We start from the raw sequence: 19,521 nt of genomic DNA, 5'->3' as shown, positions 1-19,521 counted from the left end.
TAGTTACATGTACATTGAAACACACAGTGAAATGCATCTTTTGCATAGAGTGTTCTGGGGGCAGCCCGCAAGTGTTGCCACACTTCCGGCGCCAACATAGCATGCCCACAACTTTCTAACCTGTACGTCTTTGGAATGTGGGAGGAAACCAGAGCACCCAGAGGAAAGCCACACAGACACAGGGAAATGATACAAACCCCTTACAGATAGCGGCCAGAATTGAACCCAGGTCGCTGGCACTGTAATAGCATTACGCTAACTGCTACACTACCGTGCCTAATCTCACAGTGTTGGTATAAGAGTACTTAAAAGCTCCAAGAGCCTCCAGGTTAACACAGTCAGTCACTGCACAGAATCAAGTTAACTACTGGTTTGGCTTCAGGAAATTCACCAATCATGTTCAGCAAAGACTTAGATTCAACATAGGTATCAATAAGGTTCAGGATAGTCACTGACAGAATTCAGGACATACATTTGATTCTAAGCAGACAACAACAAAATTCAGAAACCAGAACTTTCAAGATACAATAGCCACAACAATTACATTTAGTAGATGCCGATCAGATTGAAGATTTATGCAATTTGAATTCAAGTCAGACACCAGCAGGATTCAGGAAAGACATGAGCTGGTTTGAGTAAAGACACTAGTGGATTCAGTACAATCATCAAAAAGGTGTCAGGCAAATACCTCTCAAGCTTATGGCAAATATAAATTAATCCAGGAAATACACCAATCAGATTTAGGTGAAAAGCAAATTGGGAAAAGGACCAACACCAATGAGATTCAGTAGAAACAGTAATTGAGGACAGGACACATCTTGATCAGTGTACACGTTTTGAACATGTCACAAAATGAATGATCCCTAAGAGAAACTAGAGAGAAAAGCAAGTGTTTGGCTGAGCAGTACCATACCAAAACTGAAGTTGCCAGAGGCAATGATCCTGTGGATTTAATCTGAATAAGATTGCTGCTTTATTATTTCAAATGGTAGATTAAAATAAGATAATTGGCAGATTTGAATGTGAAACCTGAAAAGGAAAATGCATGGAGAGGCATGTTTAAGGATTAATTTCCAGTCAATACCAAAAATAAACAACTCTAATAAAAGAGATGAGAAAGCATGGAAATCGTTAGAACAATCACATGATTTCACTGAATCATTATGCAGAAATAATTATGTGATATGTGGAATAGTGGAGTAACCAAAGAAGATACTGCAGAAAAAGAAAACAAGGCATTGTAATAAGCATCTGATAAAAGGTAAATTGAGGACGGGAAGGCAGGAACAGTGTTAAATGCATAATTTGCTCAAATTATTCCATGAAAAGTGAGGAAATGTTCCTTGTTTTTATTCAGATACTGATTCTTGAGAAGAATAGCCAGTGGAAATAAGGGAGAATTATAGAAATGCTTTTTTTACATCCAGTTAATATGACCTACAGGTTGTACTGCAGAAAAAGGTCTGCTCTAATTAACATTCTTTCTCTGTTTCCATAATTCACTGAAGTCATCATGCAACAGACTTGCCAAATCTTCTGCTTCAAAAGCTTCTTTCACAAATACACATTTTATGTCATGGAAAAGGATGATTCTGTCTGTGTTTTGATCCCTTCTTCATGTGAACGTTTATTAGCCATCATACAATCCTTCTAGCAATGTTTGTTTTAATTCCGTCTTGTGGTTGATAAATATTAATTGCTCATAAATGCAGCATTCTCTTTTTATTTGATTATTGTTTCAGGTGCATTAAAGTAATAACTTAGGTATCTTGACAGGAATGTAAACCTCAGCTATTTTTAATTATTCTGATATGTTTTCCCCTCCCAGTATAAATGGCAATGAAATGCAGTAGCTGAGACTGTTTCAATGTTTTAGTTTGTCAGCAATTTTGTTACTATTTTATTTAGTGCTATTACAAAATAGTGTTTTTTGGGTAACAATGACAGGTAACAACACATTCATTGTGAGACTCATCCTTCAATCCACCTGTCTTTCTTCATTTATAACCTACCATATTCTTCTACATTCATCAGTCTTAGCTTATAAACATTCAGTGTATTTTACAAAGACAAGTTACCAAATGTTGTACTGTTGAAGCTGGATCACCTACCATTATGTTTCCTGTGACATCATAATACTATTTTTAGTTGCCCAGAATCTATGCTTTTACTCCCAGCATTTCTAGTTGAACCTGATAAGATTAAAGCTTCAATTGTTGTGACAATTCATAAGAAAATTTGTGCAGTGTCTCCCTAGTTGTTGGTGGCATAAATCCAAAACACGATTCTAATTAGTTATTTTATATATTAATAAGTGCATTAAAAATATATACTAGAGCATGGGGATTTGCAAACCTTATTCGATTAAGTTGATCAAGGAACAGAATGGGTTAATGAAGGAAGGACATTTTATAATGAAAATATGTACTTTAATAGGGGATTTTAATGAAATGCATCATAGACCTGTTCACATAATTAAGCTCAAGGGATTAAACTGATCATAGTGATGCGGATACAGAAATGGAAGCAAGACAGATAGCTGAGCGTCATGAATCATTGGAGAAAATTTTCCCATTTTGGGCACCACATTTCACAATGTAATTGTAAAGCCTGGAGCAACATGGAGGTGTTGAAGAAAATGTTTAGGTTTTGAAGAAAAACTTGTAAATGTTGAAGAAAATTTTGAAAGATATTGCAGTAGGTTTCATGAATGGGGATGGAAGAGTTATTTATTTTACAATGTTTTGACTTAGGCCATAATGAGGTGTGATACTCTACCGGCTTGACAGATATCAGTTTCTAGGTCACTGGAGATTGTCCAGTTTGATAGCACAGTCCACAGCACCTGCCATTACTTTATTGATGATTGGGAGGAAGCTGACAGAGGTGGAAAATGGCTAGAATTGATTTGTCCTGCTTTGTAAGCCTTTTGTGGTTCTTGAGATAGTTTACCTTTCTCAGTGAGGATTGTTTGAAAAATTGACAGCCATGTTTAAAATAGGTTAAAATCGGGTGAATAAAGTGAAAAATTATCCAAACCTGAAAGCTCAGTAACCTGAGGACATAGGTTTAAGTGACTGGCAAAAGAACGAGAGACAGCATGAGGAGAAGCTTTTTTGTGCATCAAGTGATTAAGAAGTGGAATGCAATGTTTGAAAGGGATGGTAGATTTTCATGAAACTCACCCATTTGCAACACTAGTGCACCAAAAAACTGATAGAGAGAGGACAAATGTGCATTGTCTTGACATTTCCAACACCAGTAGACTAATTTCAAACCTTGCTTGAACTATAGCGTCTTCAGAAATGTTTGAAACTAATTAGAGGCACGAGGTATGAGAGAGGTATTTACTTTTGAGAATTCCATGGACTATTTACAGCAAAGTCTGAAGATTAAGCTTGAATTCATGGAGGTTCCAGGGAATTCAAGCAAGTTGATAACCTTAACCTCATTTTCAAAAGACATAGTGATCTGATGAGGAATTTGACAATGTGGGAAGATATATTTAATGATTCAGGTTAAGAAATAATATTTATTCAGACCAAACCAAATAAAAGCTGGCAGCAAATCTGAAACTGATGGAAAGTAAAGCTTCAAGTTCCTAGGTATAAATATCACCAACAATTTGTCCTGGTCCAGTCATGTGGACACTATGGCCAAGAAAGCACACCAACACTACTACTTCCTCAGAAGGCTGAGAAAATTTGGCATGTCTCTGATAACTCTGTCATGTTCCTTTTTATTCACACCTCCTCTCATTTCGTTCTCTGTGTCTTAAAAACCTGGATGTCTTTAAATTGTCTTTGATAGGCCATTGATCGAAATATTAATTCTGTTTCTCTCTCCACAGATGCTGCCTGAATTCCTGAGAATTTCCAGCATACTAAGATTCCTGGACACACCAATAGTTATTGTTTAAAATATGTTTTGTTTTTTTTTCCTATTTTTCCAAACATAGTAAATAGCCTCATATTTTCCACATTGTGCAACACTTGCTGCTTAACTATTCATTCATCTGTTACTGCAACCTCCTCACAGCTCTCTTTCACATCTAGCTTTATATCATCAACACATTTGAACTTAACTCAATGTTCACATTTACTATAAGTTGTAACAGTTGAGAGCCCTGTATTAAGTCTATTGCACACAACTTGTAGCAGCCTGCCAACCTAAAAAAAGGCATGTTTATTCATATACTTCCTATTTTATGTCCTTTAATCAACCCTCTGCCTAAGTTAGGCACAGTAGCGTACTGGTTAGCGTAACACTATTACAGCACCAGCGACCTGGCTTCAATTCTGGCCACTGTCTGTAAGGAGTTTGTACGTTCTCCCCGTGTCTGCATGGGTTTCCTCTGGGTGCTCCAGTTTCCTCCCACATTCTGAAGATGTAGGGGTTAGGAAGTTGTGGGCATGCTATGTTGGCACCAGAAGCATGGCGACACTTGTGGGCTGCCCCCAGATCACTCTATGCAAAAGATGTATTTCACACGTGACTAATAAAGATATCTTATCTTATAATCCATGAACCTCTAATTTATGTAACAACCTTCTATTTGGTGTCTTATCAAGCACTTTTTGAAAGCCCAGATGCAGCACATTAACTGGATTACTATAAATCCGCCCTGTAAGTTACAAAAACTCTCCAATATTTCAAACAAAATTTTCCTCATAAACCATTTTGTCATTGTATAATCATAGTATTATTTTCCAATGGTCTAATTCCACCTCCTTAACTCCAACATTTTGCTGACAACCCTTATCAGGTCAACTTGTCCTGTCCCTTCTTTCTTAAATAGTATTGTTATGTTTGGCTATCTTCTGATTGATTTGAACTGTTCCAGAATAAGGGGAAATTTAGGACATCATCACTACCATCTCTCCTAAAAACCTAGAATTTAGTAACCAGGTCCAGGGAATTACTCTTTTACTTTCGCTTTACTCACAGTAATTACTGACTGTTGTTAGGCTCTTGGTTCCTCATTATTTCTGGTATATATTTGCAGTGAAGACAGATACAAAATATTTGTTTAATGCCATTTAATGAGACTGAATTTCAGGAGCAGCGTACAAAGGTATTTTACTGCTCATTTAGCATATTTAACTAAAGACACAATAACAGAATAGGAGCAGGAGTAAGCCCCTTGATCCCTCAGTCCTGTCCCATTCAATGCAATCACAACTGCATTGCCTCAGGCCTCAGCTCTTCTGAGCCAGTTCCCCATAGCTCCCAAATACCCAATCTTTCAAAAATGTATCGACCTCCTATTTAAATGCCCCAATGATCTAGCCTCTGCAGCTCTCTGGAATATTGAATTCCAGAGATTCACCACTCTCTACAAGAAAAAGTTCCTACATGCCTCAGTTTTAAAAGATTGGGCTCTTATCTTGTAACAGTGTTCCTTCGTTTAAGACTCTCCCACTGGTGGAAACATACAAACATCAAAGAAGCCAAGATAAATTTCTCCACAGTTTCAGTTGTAACTCAGTGGGTAGCCCAATCTTCCTTGAGTCAGGAGGTTGAATGTTCCAGTTCTATTTCAAGGCACAAGCACAAACACGTGAGCTGTTTCAATACTGCACCAAGCCATTGATTTTACCTGAGATATTGAACCCAAGTACATCTACTTTCTTTGGTCACCTTAAAAATTCCCTTTGCATCATTCAAGGAAGAGCAAACAAGTTATTTATCCCTCACTTATCATTAATAAAACAGACAATCTGGCCATTATCATGTCATTAGTGGTGATATGTCAATAAATAAGTCTTCACGAGGCAGTGCCTCATGAAGGAGGCATCCATCCTTAAGGACCCTCACCATTCTGGACATGCCCTCTTCTCGTTACTATCATTGGGGAGGAGGTACAGTAGTCTGAAGCCCCACACTCAACGATTTGGGAACAGCTACTTTCCCTCTGCCATCAGATTTCTCAACAGTCCATGAACCCATGAACACCACCTCATTATTCCTTTTTTTGCACTATTTAATTATCTTATAAATTATAATAATTTTCATGTCTTTGCACTGTACTGCTGCCACTAAACAACAAATTTCACGTCATATAAATCATTGATAATAAACCTGATTCTGATTTAGCTGCATATCCAATAGGTGCAGTTGGTGAGAAATATTTCTCACTGACCCAGAATAAATCATGAAGCAGGAACAGTATGAACCCAAATTTCCCACAAGATCTCAGTATAAAGAAGAAGAAAATTTCCCAATTTAGCTCAGGCATTTCAAGACATTACTGATATTGCCCACATTAAGACTGAAATGGGAATGTTTATTGATGACTGTGACATCACTCAGTTCTATTTACAACCCACTGACTAATGCAGCAAAACTTAGACTACATTCCAACATAAGTTGATGAGCTAAATATAAAATGCTGGGAATTCTCAGGCAGCATCTGAGGAGAGAGAAACAGAGTTAACGTTTCAGGTCAATTACCCTTCATCAGAACTATGAAATGGTGGAAAGGGTGAGCTACTTTCAAGTTCCTGGGCATCAACATCTTGGAGGACCTATCTTGGACCCAGTACAAAAATGCAACCATGAAGAAGGTGTGCCAGCGTCTCTACTTTCTTGGAAGTTTAAGGAGATTCAGCATGTCATCGAAGACTCTGACAAACTTCAACAGATGTACAGTGGGAAGCATTCTGACTGGTTGCATCACGGCCTGGACTGGGAATTCCAATGCACAGGAACACAAGAGGCTACAGAGGGTGGTGGACTCAGCCAGTTCCATCATCGGTACAACTCTCCCAACCATCGAGGACATCTACAAGAGGCATATTCTCAGGAAGGCAACATCCATCATCAGGGACACCACCATCCGGGCCATGCCCTGTTCTCATTGCTGCCAGCAGGCAGGATGTACAGGAGCCTGAAGACTCACACCTCAAGGTTCAACAACAGCTTCTTCCCTGCTGCCATCAGGTTCTTGAACCAACCTCAGAAACCTTAACACGACCTTGGATTATATTTCCCTCAACTTGCACTAAGGTCATTACATTTATTTTTGTTTATTTTGTCATGTAAGTTATGTATAATTTATGTTAATTTAAGCCTGTGCAATTTATGTTTGTCATGTTTGTAATGTACTGGGCTGCTGCTGCTGCAAGAAGTTAATTTTCATGGCATTTATACCCTGGGTATGTATGTCCATGACAATAAACTTGAACACTAATTCAGAAACTGACCTGAAATGTTAACTTTGTTGTGATACTGCCTGACATGCTGAGTAATCCCAGCATTTTCTGCTTTTATCTCAGATTTACAGCATCAGCAGTTTTTCTGTTGCTTTTCCATGAGTTGATATGTAGGAAAATTTCTGTCATACAAATGCCAGACAATGAATATCTCTGACCAGGGTCTAACCATCTCCTCTTGTCATTCGCTGGCAGAATACTTTATCGCTGAAGGAACTCAGCAAGTCAAGCAGCACCTATGGAGGGAAATGGACAGTCGAAGATTTGGATCGAGACCTTTCATCAGTCTGATTGAGTATTCTATGATGAGTGACACCCCAAAGTTTGTACCTCCAAGGTATAAGTCAGGAGTACCATGGAACGTACTTCACATGCCAGGATGAGTACAGCATCAACAACATGCAAAAGGTTCAGCTCCATTCAGGCAAAGCAGCCTGTTTGACTGGCACTCCACCTGCACCATCAAGCACCCACTCTGTGCATGTCTGTGGCCTTAATGTGTATCATCTACAAGTATGTGATGCAGTAACTTGTCATGGTTTCTTCAACATCATTTTTAAAATGCCTAAAACCCGCCACCAAGAAGGAAAAGGACAGCAGGTGCATGGTGAAGCCGTATGGTTTAAGTTTCCCTCCAAGTCACACCATCCTGACATCGAATCACATCAACGAATCTTCAAACAGGTCCTCCCTAGCTTATGGATGCCCGATTTATATACACCCCATATATAAGATAGTCTGGGAGACCGCCGGGATGGATTTATCAGCTGCTGTGGAGCTGCAGGCATCTACTGCTGTGTGGGAACTCGGTCCACAGCCGCATTTCCGACTTGCGAGTTGTTTGGGTTACAAATAGTTCACAGGAATGGCACCATGTCATAACATGGGGACGACCTGTAGTCGGAGGATCAAAATTGTGGCACCACTGTTCTGGCAGCGATGAAGGAATCCCTGCACCACATAGATTACAGTGGTTCCGGAGGGTGACTCACCAAGCTTTCTCAAGGCAATTGAGAATGAGCAACAAACGTTAGTCTTCCCCACATCCCATGAAGGGATAAAAAAATTTACCTCTAGTATCATTCCCAGTTGTCTGTTCTAGAAACTGATGGACCTTTGTGTTTTGAAGCTCCTCCTGTCAACTTTGATAAATTGTCCCTCCACTTGTTTGAGTCTTGGCTTAACATGACATTCAAGATTTAGTTTATCTACTGTCTTTCATATCCCATTATGTATGTGAGCTCCCAGCTCTGCCAGCTTCTTTCAAAATTAATGAACCTAGACATCCTTAACTCAGTTCTTTGATGCTGGAGTGCTTTCTTACAGCTAAAAAGTAAGTCATCGGCTTCAGTCATTGTCCTTGGTCTTCTTTTGAAGATAAGGTGACAATTGCGGACTTTGTTACAAAGTTTTCAATATAAATGTACTACAGTAAAAGCTAATCATAAAATTGACAAGTTTTGCATATTGTTTTGAAAAATCTTGGTGAGATTATTATATATTGGCGAGCCTTCGAGAACAACATTGGAGAATTAGCCATCATTTAATTTGGTGAGCAGTGGGGATCAGAATTTTTTTATTGCCTTCATTTGACTCTATTTTCCACCATTTGGAAAATTGGTTTTGCCAAAGTTGAGAATGTGTATGTACAGGTGGTTCTGCTATAACATAAGAACATAAGAAGTAGGAGTAGGAGTAGGCCATCCGGCCCATCGAACCTGCCCCAGCATTCAATAAGATCATGGCTGATCTGGATGTGGACTCTGGTCCACCTACCTACCTCTTCACCATAACCCTTAATTCCCCTACTATGCAAAAATCTAACTGTGTCTTAAATATACAGTACTTAATGAGGTAGCCTCTATTGCTTCCTTGGGTAGAGGATTCCACAGATTCACTATGCTCTGGGAAAATCAGTTCCTCCTCATCGCCATCCTAATCTTGAGGTGATATCCCCTGGTTCTAGTCTCACCTACCAGTAGAAACAACTTTTCTGCCTCTATCTTATCTATCCCTTTCATAATTTTATATGCTTTTGTATAAGATCCCCTCTCATTCTACTGAATTCCAGCGAGTATAGTCCCAGGTGACTCAATCTTGCCTCATAGACTCACCTCATTTCCAGAATCAACCTGGTGAACCTCATCTGCACCGCCTCCAAAGCCAGTATATCTTTCCTCAAGTAAGGAGACCAGAACTGCATGCAGTACTCCAGGAACAGTTTCACCAGTAAATACCCTGTAGTTGCAGCATAACCTCCCTGCTCTTAAATTCAATCCCTCTAGCAATGAAGGCCAACATTCCATTTGCCTCCTTGATAGCCTGTTGCACCTGCAAACCAACCTTTTGCGATTCATGCTCCAGCACTCCCAAGTCCCTCTGCACAACAACATGCTGCAATTTTTCACCATTTAAATAATAATCCGATCTTCTATTTTTCCTTCCAAAGTGGACGACCTTGCATTTACCAAAATCGTACTCCATCTGCCAGATCCTTGCCCCTGAGGCACTCTGCTCGCCACTGATCGCCAACCAGAGAAACACCCATTTATCCCAAATCTCTGCCTTCTATCAGTTAACCAATCCTCTATCTCTGCTAATACATGGATACAAATTCATGCATCCTTCTCTTATGGATAAGTCTTTTATGCGGCACCTTGTTGAAAGCTTTCTGGAAATTCAAGCATACAACATCCACCTGTTTCCCCACATCCACTGTGCTCATTGCTCAAAGAACTTCAGTAAGTTTGTCAAACAGGACCTGCCCTTCCTGAATACATGCTGTGTCTGCCTGATGGAACCATTTCTATCTAGATGTCTCGCTATTTCTTGCTTTATGATAGCTTCAAGCATTTTCCCGACTACAGACATGAAGCTCACTGGCTTATAGATAGCTGCCTTTTGCCTACATCTTTTTTTAAACAGTGATGTGACATTTGTTGCCTTCCAATCTGCCACAACCTGCCCAGAATCCAGAGAATTTTGGTAAATTATCACAAACGTCTCTACTATAACTTCTGCCATTTCTTTCAGTACCCTGGGATGTATTCCCTCAGGACCAGGGAACTTGTCTACCTTTAGGCCCACTTGTTTTCTCATCGCTTAGTGATGATTTCTCATCATTTAGTGATGGTGATTGTATCGAGGTCCTCACCTCCAATTGCATCCATAACATCTCTCTTTGGCATGTTAGATGTGTCCACCACCATGAAGACTGACACAAAACAGTCGTTCAAAGCCTCAACCATTTCCGCATTACCCGATATTAATTCCCCCTTCTCATCTTCCAAGGGACTTACTTTCACATTAGCCACCTTTTTCTGCTTTATATAATTACAAAAACTTTTACTATCTGCTTTTATATTTTGTGCTAGTTTACTTTCATAATCTATCTTCCCTTTCTTTATTGCTTGCTTAGTGGTTCTTTGTTGCTTTCTAATGTTTTCCCAACCTTCCAGTTTCCCACTACTCTTGATGACTTTGTATGCATGAGCTTTTAGTTTGATCCCTTCCTTATTTCCTTAGTTATCCAAGGCTGGATCTACCCACCCTTATTATCCTTGTTTTTAACTGGAATATACTTCTGCTGAGCACTGTGAAAATTCTCTTTGAAAGTCTTCCACTGTTCCTCAACTGTCCCACCATATAGCCTCTGTTCCCAATCTACGCTAGCTAACTCCTCCCTCATCCCATTGTTGTCTCCCTTGTTTAGGCATAATACACTGGTTTTAGATTGAACTATTACACCCTCCATTTGTATGAGAAATTCAATCATACTGTGATCACTCTTTCCAAGAGGATCCCTAACGACAAGATCGTTAATTTTACCTGTCTCATTGCACAAGACCAAATCTAAAATAGTATTTTCCCTTGTACATTCAATAACATGCTGTTCAAGAAAGCTATCACGAATGCATTCTATGAAATCCTCCTCAAGACTGCCTCGACCAACTTGAGTCGTCCAATCTATGTGCAAGTTAAAGTTCCACATGACAACAGCAGTTCCATTCTTACATGATCAGATATTTCTTGGGTTATTGCCTGCGCCACTGTAATATTATTCGGTAGGCAACAGACAACTCCCACCAGTGATTTTTTTTTCTCCCTTTACTATTCCTAATCTCTACCCAGATGGATTCAACATTCTGGTCCTTAGATCTTATATCATCTCTCACTATCGCCCTAATCTCATCCTTAATTATGAGTGTTAACCCACCTCCCTTACCTTCCTGCCTATCTTTCCGTATTACCTGATACCCTTGAATATTTAATTCCCAATCATCTCCAGCTTGCAACCACATTTCTGTAATGACCACTAAATCATACCCCTTTGTACTGATTTGTGCCACATGTTCACTGACCTTGTTTCAAATACTATGGGCATTCAGATAAAGTGCCCCTACACTCATTGTCCTTTTAGAATCTGGTAATCTTTGTGCCTTTTGCATTTGGCTTTTCTGTGCTCCACTCTTAAGTTTCTCTTTACTGACTTTTGCTCTGGTCTCTGCTTTGCTTCCCTGTCTTTCTGCATGGATTCCCATCCTCATGCCATATTAGTTTAAACACTCAAACAGCATATTTCCTTAACATGAATTGAATATAACACGATTAATGAATTGGGGAACACTATTTGTGCTGAATTGGTTATAATGCAATTTTGATCAGGAACTAGTCTTGCAGTAATCAGACAGGCTGCCAGTTACACCACAGGAGGTTAAAGAGAGTTACTTTGGAAATTGACAAACAGAAAAATAATCAGTCTTGGGAAAAAAAACCTGTTTCCATGTAACCTCGCTGCACTAATCAGACATCATAGTCTGTTAAGAAAACAGGCTGCTAGTTTCACCGAGGGAGGCCATTGAAGAGTTACTTTGGAAATTGACAAGCAATTGCTTCCATTGATACTTGTGCAATGATATTCTATTGAAAAATGTAACATACAGCCTTCAGTATTTTAGCTTGCAGTAACAAACTTAATTTATAGCTATTAAAAACAACTTTATTTTGAAAATCCTGCAGGAAAAAATATCTTTGTTATTGAAAGTCCGAAACCCTCCAGCCTCTAAACCATCATTGTCCCAATGACAAAATTGTTCTGAAAATGCAATTTTCTACAATGCAGGTTTCTTAGGAATGCAACTATTGTGCTATTGCAGAACTACCTGTATTCTGAAACATAGGGGTGGACTTTAGCATCAAGTAATTTTACTGTGCTGTGAATTTGGATTCAGAACTGAATTGCTGAATGAAACATTTGGAGAAAAAATGCAAATCTAATGAGAAGCCAATTTTGGAAAAACTAACAAAAAGTTTGAAAATAAATCACCTGTAAATGGAGGACAGAATCTGACAGTTTGCTAACCAGTGAATTGTTGTCACATGTCACATTGCTTTTGGGGTGGCACAGCAAGTAGAGCTGCTGCCTTGCAGCTCCGGTGACTAAGGTTCAATCCTGACCTCGAGTGCTGTCTGCATGAAACAGTCCCCGTGACTGTGTGGGTTTCCTTCAGGTGCTCCAGTTTTATTCCAGCATCCCAAAAGTGTGCACGTTGATAGGTTAATTGGCCACTGTAAATTGCCCTAGTGTGCATGTGAGTGCTAGGATATGGGGTGGGGTGGGGTGGGGAGGGAAGGGGAGTGGTGAGCGAATAAATAGGTTAGGGTAAGACTAGTGTAAAAATGGGTGCTTGATGGTCAGTGCAGACTTGGTGGGTGGAAAGCCTGTTTCCATTCTGTCTCACTCTATGACTCTTTACAAGGCATCACTGGAATGAAGTAACAACTGCAGAAAGCTGTACAAATTGCTCAGATTTGAGGTAACCATCTTTTCAAAATGAACAGATATCACCACCTCAGAAATTAGATTTGGTTTCTCATTATGTCATGCATTCCATAAATTGCTCTTCAGTAAAAGTGTAACAGTCAAATGCTGTGGTTTCCAGAGGGATGGGGTTAAAACTTACATTTTCTGTTGTTCCTGTAATGACATGGAGACCGTCATAGGTTGACTTGATGTACATGCCCTGCAAAGAAAACCAGATACAAAATCAATGAGACAATTTGCTGCGGCCAATTTTGCCCAACAACCCCATCCATCTACATCAGGTATATACCATGCACCAACCAACTGCCACCTCTAAGGTATTCCAATGTGCCTGCAGATGACATCACCGATGACAGAGAAAAATTAAAGTCCACAATTTTCGAGTTAATAGAAACCTGGACTGCAAAGAAAATATTTTGTGCCGATAATCTTAGCTTGCCAGAAATTGAATTACAAACTGAAAAATCTGATACACGTTGAAGGCAGTGAAAAGTTATATAAGATTACCTTCTATTATGGCTGTCAATTAATATATTCATTTTATTAACATGTTAATTGCATATGCTATTGGAAGAAAACTTGCATCAGAGTTTTCATGAAGAATAACTGTGCTGGGCAATAACTGATAAACAATAATTGTGTTAAACAGTATGTGGCACAGCATATTTCCTTGAATGTTGACTCTTACCAATGCTGTCGGTCATTATCCCTCCAAAGCTATTGGGCAGCCCTCCACCTGCACGTTCAGACTCCCCCGCCTCCCACAATGCTGCAAGACCCCACCCTTTTAACAGAGCAAACCCAGACCCCTCCAGCATTGTCAGACATCCCTTTGCACCTCCAGCACCATTAGGCACTCCTCTCCTCAGCAAAGTCTGACTGCACCCCCACCCAGCATTGCTTGAAGTAACCCTCTCCCCTCAGCAGCAACCACCTCTTCAAAGCAGATGGACGCCAACCCTCCTGCAACGTGACTGGACACCACCCTACTTCCAAAGGTATCAAGCATCACAGCGCTGTTTGACACCTCCCACCACACTACAGAACAGAACCCCATGCCCGACATCTCAATTGGCAGTGTTAATCTCAATGCACAAGAATGAAGGAGACAATGGAAATGACAGGGGACTGAGCTCATCTCTGCCTCTGGCTGCCATGCAGTACCTTCAAGAAAGTGTAGGGCAGCAGGGAAGAGAGAAACAGCGATGATGGGTGGGGGGGGGGGGGGGAGCGTAGTGAAGGGAGGGGAAGAGAGAGAGGGAGACAGGAGAGGAGTAATTATTGGTTTGGCCGTTAACTCTGAATATAACTGGGATGGGATCCTTCAAAATGCACTTGGACCCTTATTAACATATTTAAAGCATCCATCAGCTGAGAACACGTAGAAAATGGAGAAAAAAGGACTCCATACATTTAGAAGTGGGACAACATTCATGCAGTTTAGCTGCAGGCCAACACATTACTACTTTGTGCTTGGTTTATATCTGAAAAACAGGGGCAATGCATACTAATTTCTAACTCCAGATGTCCAGACTTGAAATATTAATGTCTAGTTTTATTTCTGCAGGCTGCTCAAATTCCTGAATGTTACCAAAGCTTTTTGTACCAGCAAAGTTAGTTTGAGAGAACTTTTTCAGTTTTGTAATATCTATCATTCTACACAAAGTATCATAATACCCATAGTAGCCTGAAGAAAGAACCTTTCTTTGACAATCTGTGAGTAACGTACTTATTTCTGACTTTGTTCAGCATCACATTAAAAACCACTTGGGGTTTTAATACATAGAATCATAGAGCACTACAGCACAGAAACAGGACTTTCAGCCCATCTAGTCCATGCTGCCTTATTTTCTGCCTGGTTCTTTCTCCCTGCACCTGGACCATATCCCTCCAAACCCCTCCCATCCATGTACCTATCCAAACTTCTCCTCAATGTTGCAATAAAACCCACATCTACCACTGGCAGCTCATTCCACACTCGCACCACCCTCTGAGTGAAGAAGTTTCCCCTCAGATTCCCCTTAAATATTTCACCTTTCACCCTAAACCTATGTCTTCTAGTTCTAGTCTCACCCAATCTTAGGGGGAAAAACCTGTAAGCATTCACCCGATCTATACCCCTCATAATTTTGTATACCTCTATAAGATCTCCCCTCATTCTCCTCAGCTCCGGGGAATAAAGTCCTAACCTATTCAACCTTTCTCTATATCTCAGGTCCTCTGGTCCCGGAAATTTTCTCTGCACTCTTTCAAGCTTATTGATACCTCTCCTAAATTCGGCCTCACCAACATCTTGTACAACTTCAACATATCATCCCCATTTCTGTACTCAGTGCCCTGATTTATGAAGGCCAAAGTGCCAAAAGCTCTCTTTACAACCCTATCTACCTGTGATGCTACTTTCAAGGAACAATGGATCTGTATTCCCAGGTCTCTTTGTTCTACAGCACACCTTAGAGCCCTACCATTCACTGTGTAAGTCTTACCCTGGTTTGTCCTCCCAAAGTGCAACACCTCACACTTGTCTGTATTAAATACCATCTGCCATTTTTCAGCCCATTTTTCTGGCTGGTCAAGATCACACTGCAAGCTTTGATGGCCTTCCTCGCTGTCCACTATGCCCCCAGTATCGATGTAATCCACAAATTTGCTGATCCGGTTTACCACATTATCATCTAAATCATTAATATAGATGATAAACAACAACAGATCCAGCACCAATCCCTGCGGCACACCACTAGACACAGGCCTCCAATAAGAGAGACAACCATCTACAACCACTCTCTGGCTTCTCCCACTAAGCCAATGTTGAATCCAATTGACTACTTCATCCTGAATGCCAAGCAATTTAACCTTCTGGACCAGCCTTCCATGGGGGACTTTATCAAAGGCCTTGCCAAAGTCCATGTAGACAACGCCCACTACCTTTCCCTCATCAACCTTCTTGGTAACCTCCTGGAAAACTCTATAAGACTAGTTATACATGACCAACCAAGCACAAAGCCATGTTGACTATCCCTAATCAGGCCCTGTCTCTCCAAATACTTATATATCCTGTTCCTCAGAATACCTTCCAATAATTTATCCACAGCTGATGTCAGGCTCACTGGCCTATAATTTCCTGGTTTATTCTTAGAGCCTTCCTTGCACAACTGAACAACATTAGCAATCCTCCATTCCTCCAGCACCTCACCCATGGCTGAGGATGTTTCACATATCCCTGCCGGGGCCCCTGCAATCTCAGTTAATCCATCAGAAATATCACTGATGAGTGCAACTGCTTCAGAGAGATGAAGTAATCGGCACATTTCTCAGAGTCTCATTCATTATTATTTTCAGTCTTACCAACAATTTGACCTTATTATGACACAATCAATCTTTACTCTGGAAGGTAGTGTGCTTTGAGTTCATCTTTTTATCTCTTGACTATCTTCTCCCTTCCCACTTTGCAAATTTATCTGAATCTGCTGTTCCCACCACCCCTTCCCCTCACTGACTCATAGGTGTCCCCAGAGCCTTTTATTTAAATTCCCTCATGACCTCTTGGTTCTTTGTATGACATCCAGCACCTCGACACCTGTCCGTTCACAAATCACCTCCTTTCTTCTGTATATGACATCTCATGTACCACTAACACTCCAGCATGCCTGACTCTTTTGACCAGATTTCTAGTGACCTCTCTCAATATACTCCCATCTTTAGTTGAGCATCCATTACTTCATAAGGATGGGTGCTTGATGGTTGGCACAGACTTGATGGGCTGAAGGCCAAACTTACAAAGTACATTCAAATGCTTCTTTTCTAAATTAAAGGTACCATTTAAAAGCAAAATGCTGCCGTTGTTTTACTCCCACGCTTCTTCTACCCTGGAAATTTTATTGCTCCCAGTTTCCACCAAACCTTTCCTCTGCTTACAATTTTAATTGCCAAAGGGAAAAATAGAGAAATGTATTAGCACAAAACCCTCCTTCTTTCTTCTCCACCTTTGTCCATCCAAAAACCTTCCTACAGTCACATACAGCATGAAATCAGGCTCTTCAGCTTACCAAGACTACGCTGACCATCAAGCATCCATTTTTACACTAATCCGACTCATAGTCCCATCAACTTCCCTCCAGTTACTATTACTCTCCCACACCAGGGGGACCATTTACAGTTAACCTTCCAACCCGCACGTCTCTTTGAATGTGGGAGGAAACCAGAGCACTTGGAGTAAACCCACTTGGTCACAGGGAGAATGTACAAACTCCACAGACAGGATTGAACCTGGGTCTCTGGCGCTGTGAGGCAGCAGCTCTGCTAACTGTGCCACTGTGCCACAGGAGGATAACCTATCAGCAGAGGCCACAGAAATCACAGCAAATCAAGGAGAAAATAGTTGTTTGAAGGGAGCGATTTGGAGGGTATTGCAAAGGCATCAGAGAAGTAGGTTGTGAATGGAGAATCAGGGAAAAAAGCTGCAATAGCCATTTGTTTTAAAATAATTTAAAATTATTTCCCCTTCTTTCATGCATCTGCTAGGCCTTAATCAAATTGATTGGTAAGCAACCAGCTTCTGGACCTTAGTTTTAACCAGGTTCCAGCTGTGTGCAAGGGCAGTCAGTTGAGGGCTAATATTTGTCATGGCAAACATTGGGTTCTTCTTCTATGCTAATCCTGCTTCCTCCCTCAACTCTCTGAAGGTAAGGCTAAAATAAAGAATGTGCTGAGTTGAGATTTTACATTCCCACATGTTTACATCTGTTGAATGTGACATTCCTTTCCAGATAAGTTAAACACACAAAGGTATTAGCAATAATACCTTTCTTAACTGAGAAGTCAAACTAATTTTTCTAATACTCAGATTTACCTAGACCAGAAGACTGCATTTCAATTCCCCAACTGCATTAACTTAAGCTACTGTAAACAGAAATTTATTGCAAATGATTATGCACAGTTTATAATGATATGGAAGAACTGTCTCCTTACCAAACCCTCGCTGGGCATGATGTTCGTCAGGTGGACAACGTCAAGATGTGCAGACTGAGATACCAAGGAGTCAGATGAAAGTGAGATGATGTGATCACAGATCCCTGATAATGTTTTACACTGTAAACATTCAAAGAACCCAAGACAGGTATTAGTAAAGTGAAAATGAACTTCTTCCTCATCACTTACATTTTTTGTTCTTATTAGAGTTACTGTATGAGGATAGTTTTTAATCATATACCATGAAGGAAAATTACATGGAAATTTGTCCTTAGTCACAGAGTTAAACAAACAATACAGTATCTACATTATACACTGCTTCTGATTTCTTTCTATTGATTTCAATGTTACTTAATTCATTAACTTTATAACAGCTCTGTAACTTCTATTATTTGAGATTCAGATGAGAGAACTTCACCATCATTCTGGTGGCTCAGTTGGTAGCATCCTCGCTTCTGAGTTAAAAGATTGTAGGTTCAAGTCCCACCCCTGGGGCTGTCAGGAGATTGTGAAAGGTGCTATATAAATGTGAGTCTTCCCAGAGGAGAGATGTTCCTGGTGTCTGGCCAATCTCTATCCTTTCATGAACATAACCCTGTCATTGTCACCCTGCTCTTTGAGATTGGCTGCTGTTTTCTTACATTACAATAGTGACAACACCTCATTGGCTGGAAAGTATTTCAGGATGACCTAATGCCGTGAACGGATGCTATGGAAATGTTTCGTTCCTGGCCAAGGAAGTTGGACGACTTGTGCTCTTTCTGTCTTTTTTCCTGGTGCTGTGCATCTGAAATCAATTTATTTCAGAGTGGAACACGATTGCGCCATTCCAGAAATTTGACCAGCGGAGGTTCATTCTTTTACATCTGACACAATTTTAGCATCAGATGCGCAAGAAATGATGTCATCCTGTGTGCAACCCTTTACTAAGCCTCAGGCTCCATCTCCCTTTCCCTCTTCCTGCCAAATGGCCTCAAACCATCCTCCACGTTCCTCACTCCACCAACCACACAATCACTGACTGCCCCAGCCACCCAAACTCCCTGATTCCCCGGTCACCACCACCACTACCCCCCGCCCGACCGAAAGCTGACCTTCACACCCCCACCAACTGGGCCCCTGATGGCTGTCCTGTCTCTACTCTTCCAACACAGACTTGGTCCTGGATGCTGTATTTTCAGTTGCACACTCAGGAAAGCACAGGTCACCTCTCAAGCACGGCCAGAAGACTTGGGCTTTGTGCACAAACATTTGCAGCAATGGGCCCACGACCATAAAGGCCAATGGTACAACACCCATTTTTAAGATACACAACAATTTTAAGGCCTCTGTTTTAACCTACTCATGTATTCACAGAGGAATTTAGAACTGAACTGTCTGGAGGCTGCTGTATTAATTTACTGGAAATCTGGCCATTAGTTTGTCTTGCCCTGGTCCAACATTAAACTTCATGTTGGCATTGGAACTGTCCATAGTTTCATGTTGGCACTGGAGCTGTATTACAGCAGGCTTCAT

At 40.6% G+C, this 19,521-nt stretch overlaps 1 protein-coding gene across 2 annotated transcripts in view; it reads right to left on the bottom strand.

Annotated features, from left to right (window-relative positions):
* si:ch211-26b3.4 (connector enhancer of kinase suppressor of ras 2) overlaps nucleotides 1–19,521 on the bottom strand; it is a 563,588-nt gene that overhangs the window by 319,940 nt on the left and 224,127 nt on the right. For both annotated transcript variants that reach the window (XM_052021060.1, XM_052021061.1), the window contains exons 6-7: nucleotides 18,007–18,126; nucleotides 13,178–13,237 (exon numbers count right to left, since the gene is read on the bottom strand). In XM_052021060.1, the coding sequence (XP_051877020.1) occupies nucleotides 13,178–13,237; nucleotides 18,007–18,126 (180 nt within the window). The remainder of the gene's footprint in view (nucleotides 1–13,177; nucleotides 13,238–18,006; nucleotides 18,127–19,521) is intronic.

Source organism: Pristis pectinata, chromosome 8 (genome assembly GCF_009764475.1).
Source record: "Pristis pectinata isolate sPriPec2 chromosome 8, sPriPec2.1.pri, whole genome shotgun sequence".
Taxonomy (NCBI): Eukaryota; Metazoa; Chordata; class Chondrichthyes; order Rhinopristiformes; family Pristidae; genus Pristis; species Pristis pectinata.
This window is presented reverse-complemented; position numbering and strand designations above follow the sequence as displayed.